General features: G+C 40.4%; 1 protein-coding gene across 2 annotated transcripts in view; it reads right to left on the bottom strand.

Moving 5' to 3' along the window:
• Positions 1-18,593, bottom strand: part of LOC126234807 (fatty acyl-CoA reductase 1-like) — a 265,198-nt gene that overhangs the window by 176,819 nt on the left and 69,786 nt on the right. For both annotated transcript variants that reach the window (XM_049943555.1, XM_049943554.1), the window contains exons 3-4: positions 4,340-4,588; positions 1,722-1,867 (exon numbers count right to left, since the gene is read on the bottom strand). In XM_049943555.1, the coding sequence (XP_049799512.1) occupies positions 1,722-1,867; positions 4,340-4,588 (395 nt within the window). The remainder of the gene's footprint in view (positions 1-1,721; positions 1,868-4,339; positions 4,589-18,593) is intronic.

The following is an 18,593-nucleotide window of genomic DNA, read 5'->3' as shown; positions in this document are numbered from 1 at the left end:
TCCCCACCCATGCCTTAATTCAGAAGTATTGTCTCATGCCGTGATGTTATGATTACAGATACTCCAGAGTCACTTATCGAATTATTTGATGGAGTAACTGATGTGCATCGGTGGCGAGTTTCAAAGTCTGACTCATTTATTATGACCTTTGATTATCCAATGCTGGACACATCCCTCCGACTGAATGTACGGTCCGGGGTCCCAAACGCACTGCGCTGTTTTAAATGTCGACGCTATGGCCAAACACAGCGTGAACCAGAAGGAAAAGAAGAATGAAGAGGTTAAAATAACCAAGCGCTTATCCTTTGCTGGGGTACAAAAGTAATACAAGTCCATGTAACCAGCCACGTTCATGACATCAATTGTCTCATTGGTTAAGAAAGGTAGACATGTCCACACAAACTCACACGAACGACGTTAGCACGAATACATGCTACTGCAAGAGTAGTAGCTAAGCAACTACTGTTTTCATAGCAGTAACAAGAAGACCAATCTTTGAAAGTTCTGACAGCACCAATAAGCAGCCAGGCCTCAAGGAAGGCTGCAACAAAATATAGCCAGCAGTATTCCGAAATGTATATATCGAATATAATTGGCACTGAAAGAGAAAAGGTACATGAACAAACAAAAAACATAAAGGGGTATGTACAAACCCATCAGATCATCAAACGATAGTGTCGAGTCGACGTATGAGTATTCACACGACCTAGTCGTCAATTACGAATACAGCTCCTTGCTTCTCTTACTCAACAGTAAATTGCAGGCAGTTGCTACTACAGTCCCTGCGCCTTATAGGACGGCACTGGGCTCGTTAGATCCCCCGTCCCCCCAAATAATGACTACACAGTTCCTTAGGATTTCAGTGATCTTCTTCTGCAGTTACCCCAACAGTTCACTCTTTGAGGAGATTTTAATACACGTAATATGTTGTGAGGATTTCGGGAACCTCATCTCTTCTGAAGCATTCTCTGCCATAGACGTCACAAAATGCTCTTATGCCGCACGGGTTAGCCGCATGGTCTCGGGGGCCTTGCCACGGTTAGCGCGGCTCCATCTGTCGGAGGTCCGAGTCCTCCCTCCGGCATGGGTGTGTGTGTTGTCCTTAGCGTAAGTTAGTTTAAGTTAGATTAAGTAGCGTGTAAGCCTAGGGACCGATGACCTCAGCAGTTTGTCCCCATAGGGACGTATCACAAATTTCCAAAATTTCCAAAAAAATGCTTTCATGCGCTCGCTGGTATGGCTCAGTGGAGGAATGGTCGGTGATACGCACTCCAGCGATAACATTTCCATCTGTATTCACCTGAAAGAGCAAACTGTGCTACAATGTAGGCTGCCAAAGTGGATGTTCAGAAAGACTAATCGTTGTAAAATTGAGAAGAATTACAGGACTTGTTGGTTGGGATGAGCAGTATAATGAGTACAGTATATATAATTTAAGTAAAATTGAAGATGGACAAAAACAATGAGATGTAACAGAGATGAGATTAATGGTAAATTTAACATGAACTATGCCACCTCCCAAGTGAAGGATTTTATTACCTTCACTACCTCTATAATAAAAACTGGCAGCAAATGTGTACAGCAAGTGTTTCAAAAAAAGGGTTAATTACAGCCTCTTTTCTCTATAAGTATAAAAAGTATAGTTTAGGGCTGCATGTAGGCTGGTAAAAAGTACTGATAACCCCCTCTAGAGCAGAAAGTTTCGAAAGTTAATCACTCACAACGGTAGTAGCTGCGCCAGTTGTTCGTCGTCCATGACGCTGACCAGTTTTATTAGCTCTTCAGCGCTCAGTTTTGGAGGATAGAACTTCTCGTCGATTTCGTCTCTGGGGGCATTCGAATACGCCGTCGACATGTAGACGAAAGCCTGCAATCAAGAAATTACGCTAAGTTTCTTGGTCGCCTTTGTAAATGTTATAGGAGTACTTCCTGGAAACTAAAAAGTAGATTTCTTCTGCGGCCTTCTAAACTCATACCCACTATCACACCTAATAATCATCATAGGAGATGATTTCAAGTACAGCGGCAAAAGGCTAAGGTTTGTGCACTTCTCCTGGTTTAATTTTTGTGCAAACTCTGACTAATCTTGGTCTGCATTTGTCTGCTGTCTTTCGAAAAGCTACATTCATGTGTTGATACGACTAGTGATTAACACCGTCGCGATACCGTGATGGTTTGGCACGTGATCGCGAACAGCCAGAGGCGTTGTCAACACTTAACCAGTAGCATATGGCCCCTTCAAATCATGCTGGTGATGGAGTGTTACGGCGGTCTCCCGTTCCGAATGAGCTGTGGAGCTGGCCAGCTATTACTGTTGATCACGTTCTTTTGACTATAAGTTATTTAAAAAGAACGTATTTCAAATATTTCGGTCTGCTGACATACATTACTTATGTTGATTTTTTTATGAAATCCGTATACTGACTTTGTTCCCTTGGGCGCCAATTATCACTCACGACTGGCTTAGCTGTGGCATTCGGTTTTTCAATTAATTTATTTTTCAAGGCACAGTAGTTACATTTCGTCTTTGCTAAACTCTTCCATAGAAATAATTTATGTAATTAAGTCTTGTGCCTCCACTGCAGTTCATCAACCAGGCCTTTTTTTCATAGTCTAGCCTACGAGCAATGCATGAACGGGGAGATGTACACTCATGCACATAAATTAAGGTAATTGCAGAATGTGGTGCCCCACTACGTGGCACTACACAAAACTGGCGCTGATAGCATAGACACATAGGGAACCCACACGACACAGATCTGTAAGTCCACAGTATTGGTGATAAGTTGAGAAAACCGTCCCAAAACGCATGTACTACAAAACGCCACTGTTTCCTGCGCATGTACTCCGACATCAATATGGGATATGATCGCCATGCACACACACACAGGCCGCACAACGGGTTGGCATATTATGGATCAGGTGGTCAAGCAGCTGCTGGGGTATAGCCTCCCATTCTTGCACCAGTGCCTGTCGGAGCTCCTGAAATGTCATAGGGGTTTGAAGATGTTCAGCGATAAGTCGACCGAGAGCACCCCAGACGTGCTCGATGGGGTTTAGGTCTGGAGAACAGGCAGGCCATTCCATTCGCCTGATATCTTCTGTTTCAAGGTACTCCTCCACGATGGCAGCTCGGTGGGGCCATGCATTATCATCCATCAGGGGGAAGGTGGTACCCACTGCACCACTGAAAAGACACAGACATGCTGGTGCAAAATGACGTCCCGATACACCTGACCGGTTGCACTTCCCCTGTCAAAGACATGCAGGGGTATACGTGCACCAATCATAATCCCAGCCCTCACCATCAAACCACGACCTCGATACACGTCCCTTTCAAGGACATTAAGGGGTTGGTATCTGGTTCGTTGTTCACGCCTGATGAAAACCCGGCGAGAATCACTGTTCAGACTATACCTGGACTCGTCCGTGAACGCAATGTGTGACCACTGTTCCAATGACCATATACTGTGTTCTTGACACCAGGCTTTACCGGCTCTCCTGTGACCAGGGGTCAGTGGATGCACCTTGTATGTCTCCGGGCGAATAAACCTTGTCTGTTCAGTCGTCTGTAGACTGTGTGTGTGGAGACAACTGTTCCAGTGGCTGCGGTAAGCTCCCGAGCGAGGCTACCTGCAGTACTTCGTGGCCGTCTGCGGGCACTGATGTTGAGGTATCGGTCTTCTTGATGTGTTGTACACTGTGGATGTCCTGTACTGTAGCACCTCGACACGTTTCCTGTCTGCTGGAATCGTTGCCCAAATCTTGAGATCACACTTTGTGGCACACGGAGGGCCCGTGCTACGACCTGCTGTGTTTGACCAGCCTCCAGTCGCCCTAGTATTCTACCGTTCATAACGTCATCAATATGTCTTCTTTGAGCCATTTTCAACACACAATCGCTATTAGCGCGTCTAAAAACGTCTGCACACTTACTCGCTGCACCGTACTCTGACATGCACCAACACACCTCTGCGTATGCGGACTGCTGCCATCGCCACCGTGCGACAACCGCAGGTCAAATACACAGCATGGTCATATCCCGAGGTGACTTAAACCTGCAAATCGCCCACCAGGGCGTTGTTTCACCATGTATCAGCATTATCGGTAATTTATGAGCATGAGTGTATTTGTATAGTACAATTATGAATTCTAAAACTGACTAAATGATTTATCGTTCTAAACAAAATTTAATAGTTATAAGGTTCACCTTTCCATTCCTCCTCAGTAGCTGGATAAATATGCTTTACTCTGAATAAGTCTGGGCATACTTCACCTTAGAATTAAGATAACCGGAACTAGGACAGCATGTACCTGATTAATCTGAGCCACAATTCACCTTTAGGTTGGGCATACGCTTGGCGAGTGCGATGATCTCGCGGGTGGAGACCACATTGGTGATGGTGGCGGTCCGGAGGTCTGCGTCGAACCTGACATTGGCAGCTAAGTGTAAGACGACAGACACCTTGCTGGTGAGCTCAGCAGCGTCTGCAGCGCTGATCCCCAGGCCTGGCTGAGTGCAGTCGCCCGCTATGGGTACCACCTTCTGTAGGTAGTCAGGACACTCCTGGCGAGCCCTGCTGAAGATCTGAGGACAGGACAAGTAAAGCGCCTCGCTTTGGAGCGCCAGTTTGCTCTGGGCAGGATGTAACACAAAAGTATTGTTAATTGATCTCTACAGGGCGGTCAGAAATTGTGTGAAATTCTTGTATGGATGTTACAGGGCATGTTGTATTGAGACATAAATGTTAAGAAAGAAATTCGATACGTTGCTCCGTTTCCGAGTTATTTAGCATAGAATTTAGCCAATCGGGGCGTCGCGCGCTTGCATTCAAGGAGCCTGCCAAGGGCTTTGTCTCGTTAGCTGAAACTTGTATTTACGCGCGCGACGATCAGATTGGCTACCTTCAATGCTAAATAACTCGGAAATGGCGCAAGGTATCGAATTTCTTCCTTAACATTTATATCTCAGTACAACCTGCCCTGTAACATCCCTACAAGCATTTCACGCATTTTCTGACCACCCTGTATATCGTCTTTTGAGCAGTTTGGCTACTACTGGACGATGTAACAATGGAATTACTCGAATTTTTTCAGGTGCTGGACAAATAATGTTCCATCTAAAACAACTGTTTTACAAAACGGAATGTGGAACTATATTCCGTGGAACTGTATACCATTTTCGTGAACGAAACTGTTCAAATTTTTAGAGTTACATTAACTTTAGTCGCAGCGAGTGATGTAACAAGTGTTGAGTTTGTAAGGAATAGGAAGTTGATGAGCTGTGTGAGTTACTATTAACAACAGACTGATTTAATTACAATTCAGAGAATCCTGATGGACGAACGTCAGCTTGCAATAGCCTTGTGTACATGCCCAAATTACAACCTTAGGAAGGTGTGGTGTGCGTACTGTAAGACCTTCGGTACACACATCATCAGATTATTTGGCTTGTCGCCCTAACGAAGCAGGCGAGTGTCAGCAATATGTCTCGTGGTCTTATCGTGGCGTGTTTATCTTCTGCCGTTAGGTCAGACGGTAGAAATGCCACTTGCACGCTTAGAGTAGCAGATTGACGGTGACCAGCTTTAAACAGAATTTGATTAATTTTCACACACATTTATTTAAATAATAACAATCACAAACCTTACTTAACTTGATTCTGGATGTTATTTACAATTGACAATCTGAAGTTCCTTTGGTCTTGGTACGTTAATGTTATTCTCATATATCGCTGATACTTGACAAATTGTCTATTCATTTACCTTCATGGCTATGTACAGGAATATGGTAATCTTATTAGGTGCAGACTGAAACTTGACTATAGACTGGTACAGACAAATGTAGACTGGTACAGACAGGTGCAGATAAGTGCAGACTTGTACAGACTAATGCAGACTGACTAATTGGGGGTCTGTACACTCCTTATAATACCTCGAGCGTTCAGGTATCACTGCGCGAGTGTGATCTGCGAGGAGAAGAGGTTCTATGTTAGCAGCATTCTCATTGGCTGCGTTACATATTAATACGCGGATTGGCGGAAGCAGAATTTGGTCCGTCTCTAAGACAGCGCCATCTCGTACTGCGGAGACGGACGAGCGCTGTGCCTGCGCTGTTGTGCTTAGCGGGGCGCGCTCTATTGGGAAAGTTGTGTACACGCTGACTACGCGGAAGTTTGTACACAACAGAAGGGGAAATATAAATACTGCACTGTCTAACAAAAGAAAATGAAAAACTAAGCAGGGGAAGAGGAAACAAAATTAAACTTCACTGGCCTGGATTCATTTAGGAAGGGTGTCATAAAGTCGTTGTATGCTCTCCTGAGGCCAGCTGACCCTCAACTGTTGGAACTGGCTCCTCATTTCCTGACTACTGGTACAGGGACTGAGTAGAGATATGAGCTGGCCCCACAGATGTTGCATTGGGAACAAATATGTGGGCCTTACTAGCCATGGGAGTACCTCGAAACCACTCAGACTGTTCATAGAGGCATGTATGTGGACGACCATTGTTCTGTTGAAAAATGGCACCAACGTATCGTCACAGGGAAGGTAGCACAAGAGAACACAGGATGTCTGTGACATAACATTCTGACATCAGACTTCTCAGTCACCACCAGACGTGACCTGAAGTCAAACTTGATTTCGTGTCGCACATTCTCTTTTGGAAGAAAGGGACCTCTTCCCATGCCACCGCCATGCGCAGCGAAGAACCTGGATTCATCACTGAACGCAATGCAACGCCTCTGACCAGCATACCTCCCAGACCATGCATAATTCAAAATACAGCTGTTTGCATTGTGGTGTTTACGCCAGCAAACGCTTATGACAGTATTAGTCGACCACATTATTATTGCTCTCGGAGTGAGGGTGCTTCAGTCAGCTTATCGTGAGTTTTTATCGCGGTATTTCTGAAAGACACGCTGAAACACTTGGTAGTATACGCACAACTGTTTTGAACTCATTCACACCGCAATGCCTTTCCAGCACTGTACTTGTTCAATGTAACGTCAACGCGTTTCATTGACGCCAAGTGCAACAATATTGTGGTCGGGTAGTAATTCTCGAGTGACCTGCTCGCAGACTTCGAAGAATAATGCAAAATGATAAAGAATGCTGCCTGCTCTTGGATGGCAGGTGCAAATGTGAAGGAGATCAAGAAATTATGTTATATCGTAAATAAAAGAAAACTTACATCTTACGTAACTGAAATTTTTTCTTGTATACCACTCATGTTTTCCGATTCATATTTTGCATCTCCAATGGTCTACAATAAATACAAAATTATGTATACAAGTTTTGCAGGGATTCCTTGGCAGTTTGCTTGAGTCTAGCTACTTCTATCTATAATTATACCGTTGTGCTTTTTATTTATATTCATTTTTCATGTGCATGCAGCATGCAACCATTCGTTGTTCTATATGCACGAAATGCACATACTAAATATTACCTTCTGCATAACTTGTACTATAGTATACTGTGCATGCTTGCACTGCTTACTCATATGACTGACTGAGGGTTCATCGGAGCTGTAGGAGTGGAGAATGCAATGATGTTTTGAGATAGGGATGGAGTATGTGTAGGTGATAGGGCACTGTGTGTGTGTGTGTGTGTGTGTGTGTGTGTGTGTGTGTGTAATTTTTTAAATTCCCTTATTTTCGTTATTCTCTTTTTATGTTTATTTATTTTATATCTGTAGTTTGAATAATAGTCCTCTGTTATGGCCTTTTTGATCACTGAGTATATTTTCTTTTTTTATGGCCTTCTCTATGAATTACCCCCCCCCCCCCCATGAACCATGCACCTTGCCGTTGGTAAGGAGGCTTGCGTAACCACAACGGAGGGGTATCTGTTGAGCGGACAGACAAATGTGTGGATCCTGAAGAGGGGCAGCAGCCGTTTCAGTAGTTGCAGAGGCAACAGTCTGGATGACTGACTGATCTGACCTTAGAACACTAACTAAAACAGCCTTGCTGCGCTGGTACAGCGAACGGCTGAAAGCGAGGGGAAACTACAGCCGTAATTTTTCCCAAGGGCATGCAGCTTTACTGTATGGTTAAATGATGATGGCGTATTCTTGGGTAAAATATTCCGGAGGTAAAATAGTCCCCCATTCGGATCTCCGGGCGGGGACTACTCTAGAGGACGTCGTTATCAGGAGAAAGAAAACTGGCATTCTAGGGATCGGAGCGTGGAATGTCAGATCCCTTAATCGGGCAGGTAGGTCAGAAACTTTTTAAAGGGAAGTGGATCGGTTAAAGTTAGATATAGTGTGAATTAGTGAAGTTCGGTGGCAGGAGCAACAAGACTTTTGGTCAGGTGAATACAGGGTTATAAATACAAAATCAAATAGGGGTAATGCAGGAGCACGTTTAACAATGAATAAAAAATAGTAGTACAGGTAAGCTACTACAAAAAGCAGAGTGAACGCATTATTGTGGCCAAGATAGACACGAAGCCCACGCCTACTACAGCTCTGCAGATGATGAAGAAATTGAAGAAATGTGTGATGAGATAAAAGAAATTATTCAGATAGTGAAGGGAGACGAAAATTTAATAGTAATGGGTGACTGGAATTCGACAGTAGGAAAAAGAAGAGAAGGAAACGTAGTAGGTGAATGTGGATTGGGGGTAAGAAATGAAAGAGGAAGCCGCCTGGTAGAATTTTGCACAGAGCATAATCTAATCATAGCTAACACTTGGTTCAAGAATCATGAAAGAAGGTTGTATACATGGAAGAACCCTGGAGATACTAGAAGGTTTCAGATAGATTATATAATCGTAAGACAGAGATTCAGGAACCAGATTTTAAATTGTAAGACATTTCCAGGGACAGATGTGGACTCTGATCACAATCTATTGGTTATGAACTGTACATTAAAACCGAAGAAACAGCAAAAAGGTGGGAATTTAAGGAGGTGGGACCTGGATAAACTGAAGCAATCAGAGGTTGTACAGAGTTTCAAGGAGAGCACAAGGGAACAATTGACAGGAATGGGGGTAAGAAATACAGTAGAAGAAGAATAGGTAGCTATGAGGGATGAAGTAGTGAAGGCAGCAGAGGATAAAGCAGGTAAAAATACGAGGGCTGCTAGAAATCCTAGGGTAACAAAAGAAATATTGAACTTATTTGATGAAAGGAGAAAATATAAAAATGCAGTAAATGAAGCAGGCAAAAAGGAATACAAATATCTCAAAAATGAGATCGACAGGAAGTGCAAAATGGCGAAGCAGGCATGGCTAGAGGACAAATGTAAGGATGTAGAGGTATGTCTCACCAGGGAAGGTTGATACTGCCTACATGAAAATTAAAGAGACCTTTGGGGGAAAGAGAACCACTTGTATGAATATCAAGAGCTCAGATGGAAACCCAGTTGTAAGCAAAGAAGGGAAAGCAGAAAGGTGAAAGGAGTATATACATGGTCTATACAAGGGCGATGTACTTGAGGACAATATTATGAAAATGGAAGAGGATGTAGATGAAGATGAAATGGGAGATATGATACTGCTTGAAGAGTTTGACAGAGCACTGAAAGATCTGAGTCGAAACAAGGCCCCAGGAGTAGACAACATTCCATTAGAACTACTGACAGCCTTGGGAGAGCCAGTCCTAACAAAACTCTACCATCTGGTGAGCAAGATATATGAGACAGGCGAAATACCCTCAGACTTCAAGAAGAATATAATAATTGCAATCCCAAGGAAAGCAGGTGTTGACAGATGCGAAAATTACCGAACTATCAGTTTAATAAGTCACGGCTGCAAAATACTAACGCGAATTCTTTACAGACGAATAGAAAAACCAGTAGAAGCCGACCTCGGGGAAGATCAGTTTGGATTCCGTAGAAATATTGGAGCACGTGAAGCAATACTGACTCTACGACTTATCTTAGAAGTTAGATTAGGGAAAGGCAAACCAACGTTTCTAGGATTTGTAGACTTAGAGAAAGCTTTTCACAATGTTGACTGGAACGCTCTCTTTCAAATTCTGAAATTGGCAGGGGTAAAATACAGGGAGCGAAAGGCTATTTACAATTTGTACAGAAAGCAGATGACAGTTATAAGAGTCGAGGGACACGAAAGGGATGCAGTGGTTGGGAAGGGAGTGAGACAGGGTTGCAGCCTCTCCACGATGTTATTCAATCTGTATATTGAGCAAGCAGTGAAGGAAACAAAAGAAAAATTCGGAGTATGTATTAAAATCCATGGAAAAGAAATAAAAACTTTGAGGTTCGCCGATGACATTGTAATTCTGTCAGAGACAGCAAAGGCCTTGGAAGAGCAGTTGAACGGAACGGATAGTGTCTTGAAAGGAGGATATAAGATGAACATAAACAAAAGCAAAAGAAGGATAATGGAATGTAGTCGAATTAAGTTGGGTGATGCTGGGGGAATTAGAGTAGGAAATGAGACACTTAGAGTAGTATAGGAGTTTTGCTAGTTGGGGAGCAAAATAACTGATGATGATCGAAGTAGAGAGGATATAAAATGTAGACTGGCAATGGAAAGGAAAGCGTTTCTGAAGAAGAGAAATTTGTTAACATGGAGTGGAGATTTAAGTGTCAGGAAGTCGTTTCTGAAAGTATTTGTATGGAGTGTAGCCATGTATGGAAGTGAAACATCGACATTAAACCGTTTGGAGAAGAAGAGAATAGAAGCTTTTGAAATGTAGTGCTACAGAAGAATGCTGAAGATTAGATGGATAGATCACATAACTAATGAGAAGGTATTGAATAGGATTGGGGAGAAGAGAAATTTGTGGCACAACTTGACTAGAAGAAGGGATCGGTTGGTCGGACATGTTCTGAGGCATCAAGGGATCACCAATTCAGAATTGGGGGGCAGCGTGGAGGGTAAAAATCTTAGAGGGAGACCAAGAGATGAATACACTAAGGATGTAGGTTGCAGTAGTTACTGGGAGTGAAGAAGCTTGCACAGGGTAGAGTACCATGGAGAGCTGCGTCAAACCAGTCTCAGGACTGAAGACCACAACAATTAAATTATCTTCCTGCAGAGTGAGCATTCCCATTCTTTGCTGTTACACCATAAGAGTGCCGTATCTGTTTTTATTCCAGTGTGATGATGGTGATTTTCCTTTATTAAATGTTCTGCATATATGAAATGGGTATGTTCACTCTTCAGTAATCTTACACGAACTTTGTACCTGATTCTTGCAGCCAACACAGCATATTTAGTGCTGCAGCTATTACATATTAGTTTATACATCCCTGAACTGTTGAATTGACCTTTCTCTTCTGTCACAGTTCTTAATTTCTTCTGCATTGACGAATTTGAATGTTATTTTTATTTGTAGCCCTCTTATTTTTAATTTTGCTGTTTTAACTGTAAAAGCAACAGTTATAAAAACAAACATAACAGGTTAATGCTAATGAATAGACAGAAAAGTTTGAAGACTCGTTAAAAGATATTAAACTGCACTCACAAGAAAACACAAACAAAACTTCGTACAAAATATTTAGCAGCAGAAGTGCTTAGAAGTTAACCCAGTTTACATAAAGACCGCTTAGATATGAGATCAGCTCTTAATTTCAACAGTGCTCCCACAAATAACATTACAAAGTTTGCATACAAATACTTTAAAGAACATTTCAAGCTAGAGAATAACAGAAATATAAAAAAACTCCTTAGATCCAACCCAAAAAGCAAAAGATACACACATCACATCAACTACAAAATTAGAGCTAACCCAAAAAGCCAAAGATACACACATCTGATCAACTATAAAATTGGTGTTCTTTGACATGAAAGACATGTGCACCTCAATTGCACTTGTGACAACAATTAATATTGTAAGATAACAATTGACAGGAAATGCAGACGTCCCAAAACCACTATAAAAGAACTTATACAAGTAATAGAAGTGATCACTGAACAAAACTTCATTCTCTTTAACAGTTCATTCAATCTACATAAGGAACTTCTACCAATGGTAAGCCCAATCTCATACATACAAGCAGATACCCAAATGAATCACACAGAAAACAAATTTTTTTCAGAAATAATGGTAACAAACATATTTATATATAATACATGGACACAAATATGTAGATATCATATACCTCACAGATGAATCACTAGGACATATAAGCAGTTTACACCAACAGATAAACAACAAACACCACAACATCCAGTTCGCCATGGAAACAGTAACAGAGGAGGCAATACACTACCTCGACCTACAATTGAAGGGGTCGGAAAGATATAGTCATAAGCCACATCGAACTAGTTTTGAGATACAGCGAGTTTAAAGTTCCACGGATGTCTCAAAATGTTTAATACAAAATACTGTAGAAACCTAATCTCTACTGCAAACACTTGCTTAATACTTGCGACGCATGTTGTTAAATAGTCAACTCTTTGCATGCTATACAATATTATTTTTAGAATGATTCTAATTAAGATGTAGTCAGCGGTGGCTTGTGACTATATCTCCCAAAAAATTGTTTAAAACATAAAGTATGAATTTTAAGGGTTTATTTTAACCACTCTTACACAGCAAACAGAATATATAATTTTTACACATTAATATATACATATCAGGTACCTGAGATTTATATATTACTTTTTCATTGATACAGTTACATCAAGGAAGTTCCTCTATCTCATCATTGTACACGTTATTTCAAGTACATGACCGAAAGAAATATTGATTTGCTGCAGGTATGTAGGCATAAGAGACAGTACATCATAATTTTTTTTCTGGTTAATTGGTAGTGGCTTTCTGTACTTTATTGGCAGCTGATATGGATTTGGTTCAACTAGCCATCCTTTCTTTTTGACACGAATATCCACTGACATGAAAGCTCCTATGTCTGAATAAGAGTGCTTTACACTTAGCTTGAAGGGATCTTCAGACTCAAACATAAATTGAGTGGCTTCACGGAAATGGTGGGGACCTCCAGACGTGGATTCTGTACGTTTTGAGATCAATGTCTTCAGGGTTTCCAAACTTCTGAAGTCTTCTCTTTCCATTTTAGTTACAATGAAATGTTTTGGACTCGCAGATTTTATTACTTCTGCCCATTCATGTGGAGTGTACACTATTGGACGTCTGTTTCTTGTACACAGTTCAATGCGACCAAAATCACGATCGCAAGGTAGCATGGTGTGACCTACCACAGGGAAGTAATACTGGACAGAATCAAATCTTTTGGTAGCAACAAGGGACCTTTCCAAAGCAATAATAGTCCAATTGTTCGCCTTACCCTTGCAGTTGTCTGTGATTATGTGGAGATGTTTTGTCTGAGGATTAGTTATCTCCAAGTACTTCAATAAGCAGCTCCCAACCTCATCTGAACCCCGTCCTCCTTCTTTCTCGCTCCACAGAAACACAACCTTTCTTTGATCCACAGTCGTGGATACCATAGTTGTATGTCCATATTTTCCTCTTGTAAAATGCTGGACTAACTGTTAGTTCAGGCGTGGGGAACGTTTGCTGCATGTCCATTGCTATCACATGATGCTCTTTCGAATTTTCTTTAGCCAGAGCAGTTAAAGACGCAATCATATTTTGTCCTCTGTCAGCCTTTTTGAGATGCAGTTCATATTGTTGTTTCTTTTCTGTGAATTCTTCTGCGCATAATTCTGGGTTATTTATTACAATTAGGAATCCATCACATTTTGAACAGGTGTCACTTTTGGGTAGTTTGAAGCCAATGTTAAATTCAGATACGAAAATTTCTCCGAATTTACTTTCAGACACTGCAGGAACCTGCTTTTCCTTGCAGTATTCTGAGTATTTATCTCGAAATAAGGAAGCTACTGTGAGATCACCATCCAAATACACTGCTTTGTCTTGAAATTTATGTGGGTAGTTTCCACGTTTTCCTGAAAGAAAAAAAAGATGAGCTTATATCCTCTTCCTAATAGAAATATTTGTATAGTACTCAGTTTGAGTACATCCGTAACTTATAGCACAGAGTAACATACAAACCTCTTCCATCTTCTTTTGGCACTTCAAATCCCTGCTTCATTTGAAGGTGCAAATTCCTCACTCTTCGTGCCATGAACCCTTAGGAAAGCTTCCCTGCAGATCGTGACTTCTATTCCGCATATCCTCACATTATTTTCTTGGAAGTCTTTTTTGGATAGCTTTAAAAGAAATTATGACAAATATAACAAAATGGAATAAGTATACAAAATATTAAACCTTGTGTATTTAAATAGTGAACAAACCTCCGCTTTTTCGGTTCCATTTTCATACAACTCATCAGCTAAGTATTCTGGGCATTAAAGTTATATATGTCCGAAAATGAATGAAAAATGTTTTCTTCCTCTCCAAGCAGTTTTGTGAAGCATTTATTTAAACAAGTACAGGGACTTCCTATAGTAGCAGCCTGAACAGTGTTGTTGGTTTTTAAAGACTTATACTGCTGATTAGCATTTTGTCAACGTTTTGCTTTATTTTTCTTCCACTGATCAATATTTCGTTTTATTTTCCGTGAAGGCTTTGGTTTTTCGGGTGATTCTTCATTTATTCTACTTATTTCAAGCTATAATATGAAGAGCAAAATAGTCTAAGAATTTGCGTGAGATACAGTCATAAGCCACACAAAACATTAAATTTCGCTAAAATCACATTAATGAGAAAATATTTATTATACATCTTTTGCCTTTGAAACTACATTATTGCACCATTAAGCAGTAATATAAATGTGCCCATCAAGTTTCATCATTAACACACAGGATGGCTGTCAAATGCGTTGGCAATGTTGAGAGAAACAAAGTCACAAGCCACAGGGAATTAATCAGCAGAAATAAACCGTTTTATATACTTACCGAAACATCATCTGAGCTGGAACTGCTGGTCGATGGATGACAAGATTCATCACTGTCAGGATCCAAAGGGTAAAGCTCTTCACTTCCACTACTGTCTGTGTCAAATATGCGTTGAAGACCCAAAGACGCTTCAGACGTTACTGACCGACCTGCCATTTTGCCGTGGCTTGTGACTATGTATCTTCTGAAACTACCACCAGATGGCACAGCATAGAACTGCACTTCGTCATAGCTTGCCATCTGTTGCAGTAACACGGAACTTTTTCAACACATTGTGAAGAAGACATTTTTAAGAATGCCGCAACATGAAAAACTCAATTTCGTGAAAGTTGTGGCTTATGACTATATCTCTCCGAGCCCTTCAATTTCGTAAAATCTAACAAAAGGACCAACTTCAACGTTTTCAGACAGGAACCAGCTACAGACATAACATGTAAAGGGGTTTCAGTACCTCTACCAGTGACAAAAATTGTTAACTAATGTATTATTTATTTATTGTGTGACATGTTTCGAGGGTATACCTCATCATCAGTCTATATGGCATTATAAAAACAATTTCGCGATAGGATCATGCAGATTATAAACAGCCTTTTCGTAAATGCTGTGGTTAACCTGTGGAAGAAGAGAATACCTAGACAGAGGCAATGTCACAGGCACTTACTTCGTTCTTATCACATGGCAGTCTCGTTGTGATACGTTTAGGTGTTTCCATTTCTGTGGCTCCCTTTGCTTTCTTGATCACTGTTCACAAATTTTCACATACGTACCAGTAACTTGGAAACACGATCACAAAAACAAATGTGTAGTGCAGTGGACAAGATGGCGGTCAAAATATAGCTGTTTTCTATTTGACTATCGATCTGTCGATCTATGTGGTGTCAGATGTTTGCAATGTCTTCTGCACAACTTGTTATCGTATTACATATGTAGGTTGAAGAAATACATTACAAATTGAGCACCTGTAAGATACAAATGATGATACAAAAACTATTTAGTTCACACAATTCTGTGCTACTGCTGGGGCTAGAATAAATGACTGTGATTATTCCAAGTGTACTGTAGTGAAATTGGAAAAGAAATGTGAATTTCTGAAGTCTGTCATTTCATTCAGAATCTCGTTAATCCCCATGTGGATATGGATGAATATTTCCATTTCTTCCAGGATGTACGTTTTCCAGCTCTTTTCTAAATTATGTTGTACTATGTTGTCTATTGTAACACAGTGTCCTATTTCATTTACATGTTTCGCTATAGCTGATTTATTCGGATTGCCAAGTCTGAAACAGTCAATGTGTTCCTTAAAGTACGTTTTAAAACTTCTTCCCATTTGGCCAATACAATATGTATTGCAATGACTGCACGTAATTTTATCAATTCCTGATTTGTTCAGTTTCTCTTTAGGATGTGATATGTCATGTACCAGCAGAAGTGATCCTGATGTCTGTTTTTTAAAAACATTATTTTGACTATGTTTCGACTGTGACTGTCAAAAAATGTGTAAAGGTTTTTGAGTACAACTACCAGTCACAAAAATTGTTAACTAATGTATTTTTTATTTATTGTGTGACATGTTTCGAGGGTATACCTCATCATCAGGCTATGTGGCATAGTGAACAATTTCGCAATAGGATCAAGCAGATGTTAAAGAGCCTTTTCATAAATGCCGTGGTTATCCTGTGGAAGAAGAGAAATCCTAGTAAGAGCGATGTCACTTTGTAAGCTGGACTGATGTTTGCATGAAAATGTTTTGCAAAAGTCACTCACTTTGTTCGTATGGTGTGGCAGTCTCGTTGTGAGGAGTTTAGGTGTTTCCATTTGTGTGGCTCTCTTTCCTTTCTTGGTCACTGTTCACAAATTTTCACACACGTACCAGTAACTTATAAACACGATCACAAAAACAAATCTGTAGTGCAGTGGACAAGATGGCGGTCAAAATACAGCTGGTTTCGACTTGACTGTCGATCTGTGTGGTGTTAGAAGTTTGCAATTTCTTCTGTATGTTTTGTTATCATATGACAGATGTAGGTTGACGAAATACATTACAAATTGATCAAGAAAGCCAAGTCAGTCACAGAAATGAAGCACCTCAGCTCATCACAACGAGACTGCCATGCTATAAGAACAAAGTGAGTGGCAGTTACAAAACATTTTCATGCAAACATCAGTCCAGCTTGCAAAGTGACATCGCCTCTTACTAGTTTTTCTCTTCTTCCACAGGATAACCACAGCATTTATGAAAAGACTGTTTAACATCTGCACGGTCCTATTGCGAAATTGTTTCTATAATGCCATATAGCCTGATGATAAGGTATACCCTCGAATCATGTCGTACATGAAATAAATAATACATTAGTTAACAAATTTTGTAACTGGTAGCGGTACATAAAACCCTTTACATATTTTTTGAGACAGTCACGGTCGAGAAATATTCACAATGGTACCAAATACAGGATGACAATTAACCACAAATCTAACCACCCACATTCTCAATAAACAACAACGAGCCTGTGCTGAACACCTCTAAGCAAAAATAACTATGCAGGAGAATTAAACAAGATAATCAACAAGGAACAAAATAATTGATAAAGCGGAGACTTATTACAGAAACTGCATGATACCAATATAAATAAAATACAGACTGAAGAGAGCAAAATTAATAACAGACCAAATAGATCAACTAATAAAAATAACGCAGAATGCACACTCACACCAGAAAACACAACCCAACAAAAAGTGGCACGTCATTACAGTGCACAACCAACTCACTCACACGAATAGTAACATCTTCAGAAAGCATAAAATTAATATAGACCTCGAGATAAACAGAACAATACAAAAGAACTAAAAACTATGATAGAAGACAGAGATAAATTCAACAGTTCAAGAATATTCGAATTAACATGTAATTGCTCCAGCTCTAAATACGTTGGGATGACTGAAAGAAATTTCAGCGGCACACACACACACACACAAACATACACACACACACACACACACACACACACACAGTGCCCTACCATCTACCCTTCTTGAATTCCCATCCCGAAACCAAACTCCACTATTCCTTCATGCATTCCCATGATCCCTCAATCATGTGACTAATCAATGAAAGCAAGTGCAATATACTGCAGTATAGGTTATTTGTATAGAAATTTTTACTGGGAGAAACCTGTACTATGTACATCTAACATGTATAAAATAACAAATGGCTACATGAACAGGACTCAAAATGAATGTAAGGATAAAAGATAATCGTATAATTATAAACAGAAACAATTAAATATAAAAACTGCTGAAAAACCACTACATATCATATACCAAAATAGGTATAATTACATAATTTTATGTGTATAACGGACTAGTGAAAATGCCCAACGTGAATAGCCGAAATATCTGTGTTACACAAGAATAAATTTCAGTTGCAAACGACGGAAGTTTTCTTATATTTATGGTAAAACATGACTGAAGTTAGCAATTGAGGAAAATGGTTGCGATTATGTGCAATAGGGATTACGATATCCTACCTTGTGGTGGTCATACATCGCTGACCAAAATCTCGATGACGAATAAGTGCAGTCTTACATTCCCATGCACTACAACATTGGACCACTGTCACATCTGAATGCCCCACAAATCTGGATATTACAAAATTCGACTGCATCGACAAATGGAGACCCATTAATAAGCATCTCCGCGTCCTTCACAGCGATCACCTACCATCTGACGTTGTTCACGTCCCTTATAAACTCAACCAGTGCTCATAACAACAGTAAACACGACCAAAACAAATGTAGT

Source organism: Schistocerca nitens, chromosome 2 (assembly GCF_023898315.1).
Source record: "Schistocerca nitens isolate TAMUIC-IGC-003100 chromosome 2, iqSchNite1.1, whole genome shotgun sequence".
Taxonomy (NCBI): Eukaryota; Metazoa; Arthropoda; class Insecta; order Orthoptera; family Acrididae; genus Schistocerca; species Schistocerca nitens.
This window is presented reverse-complemented; position numbering and strand designations above follow the sequence as displayed.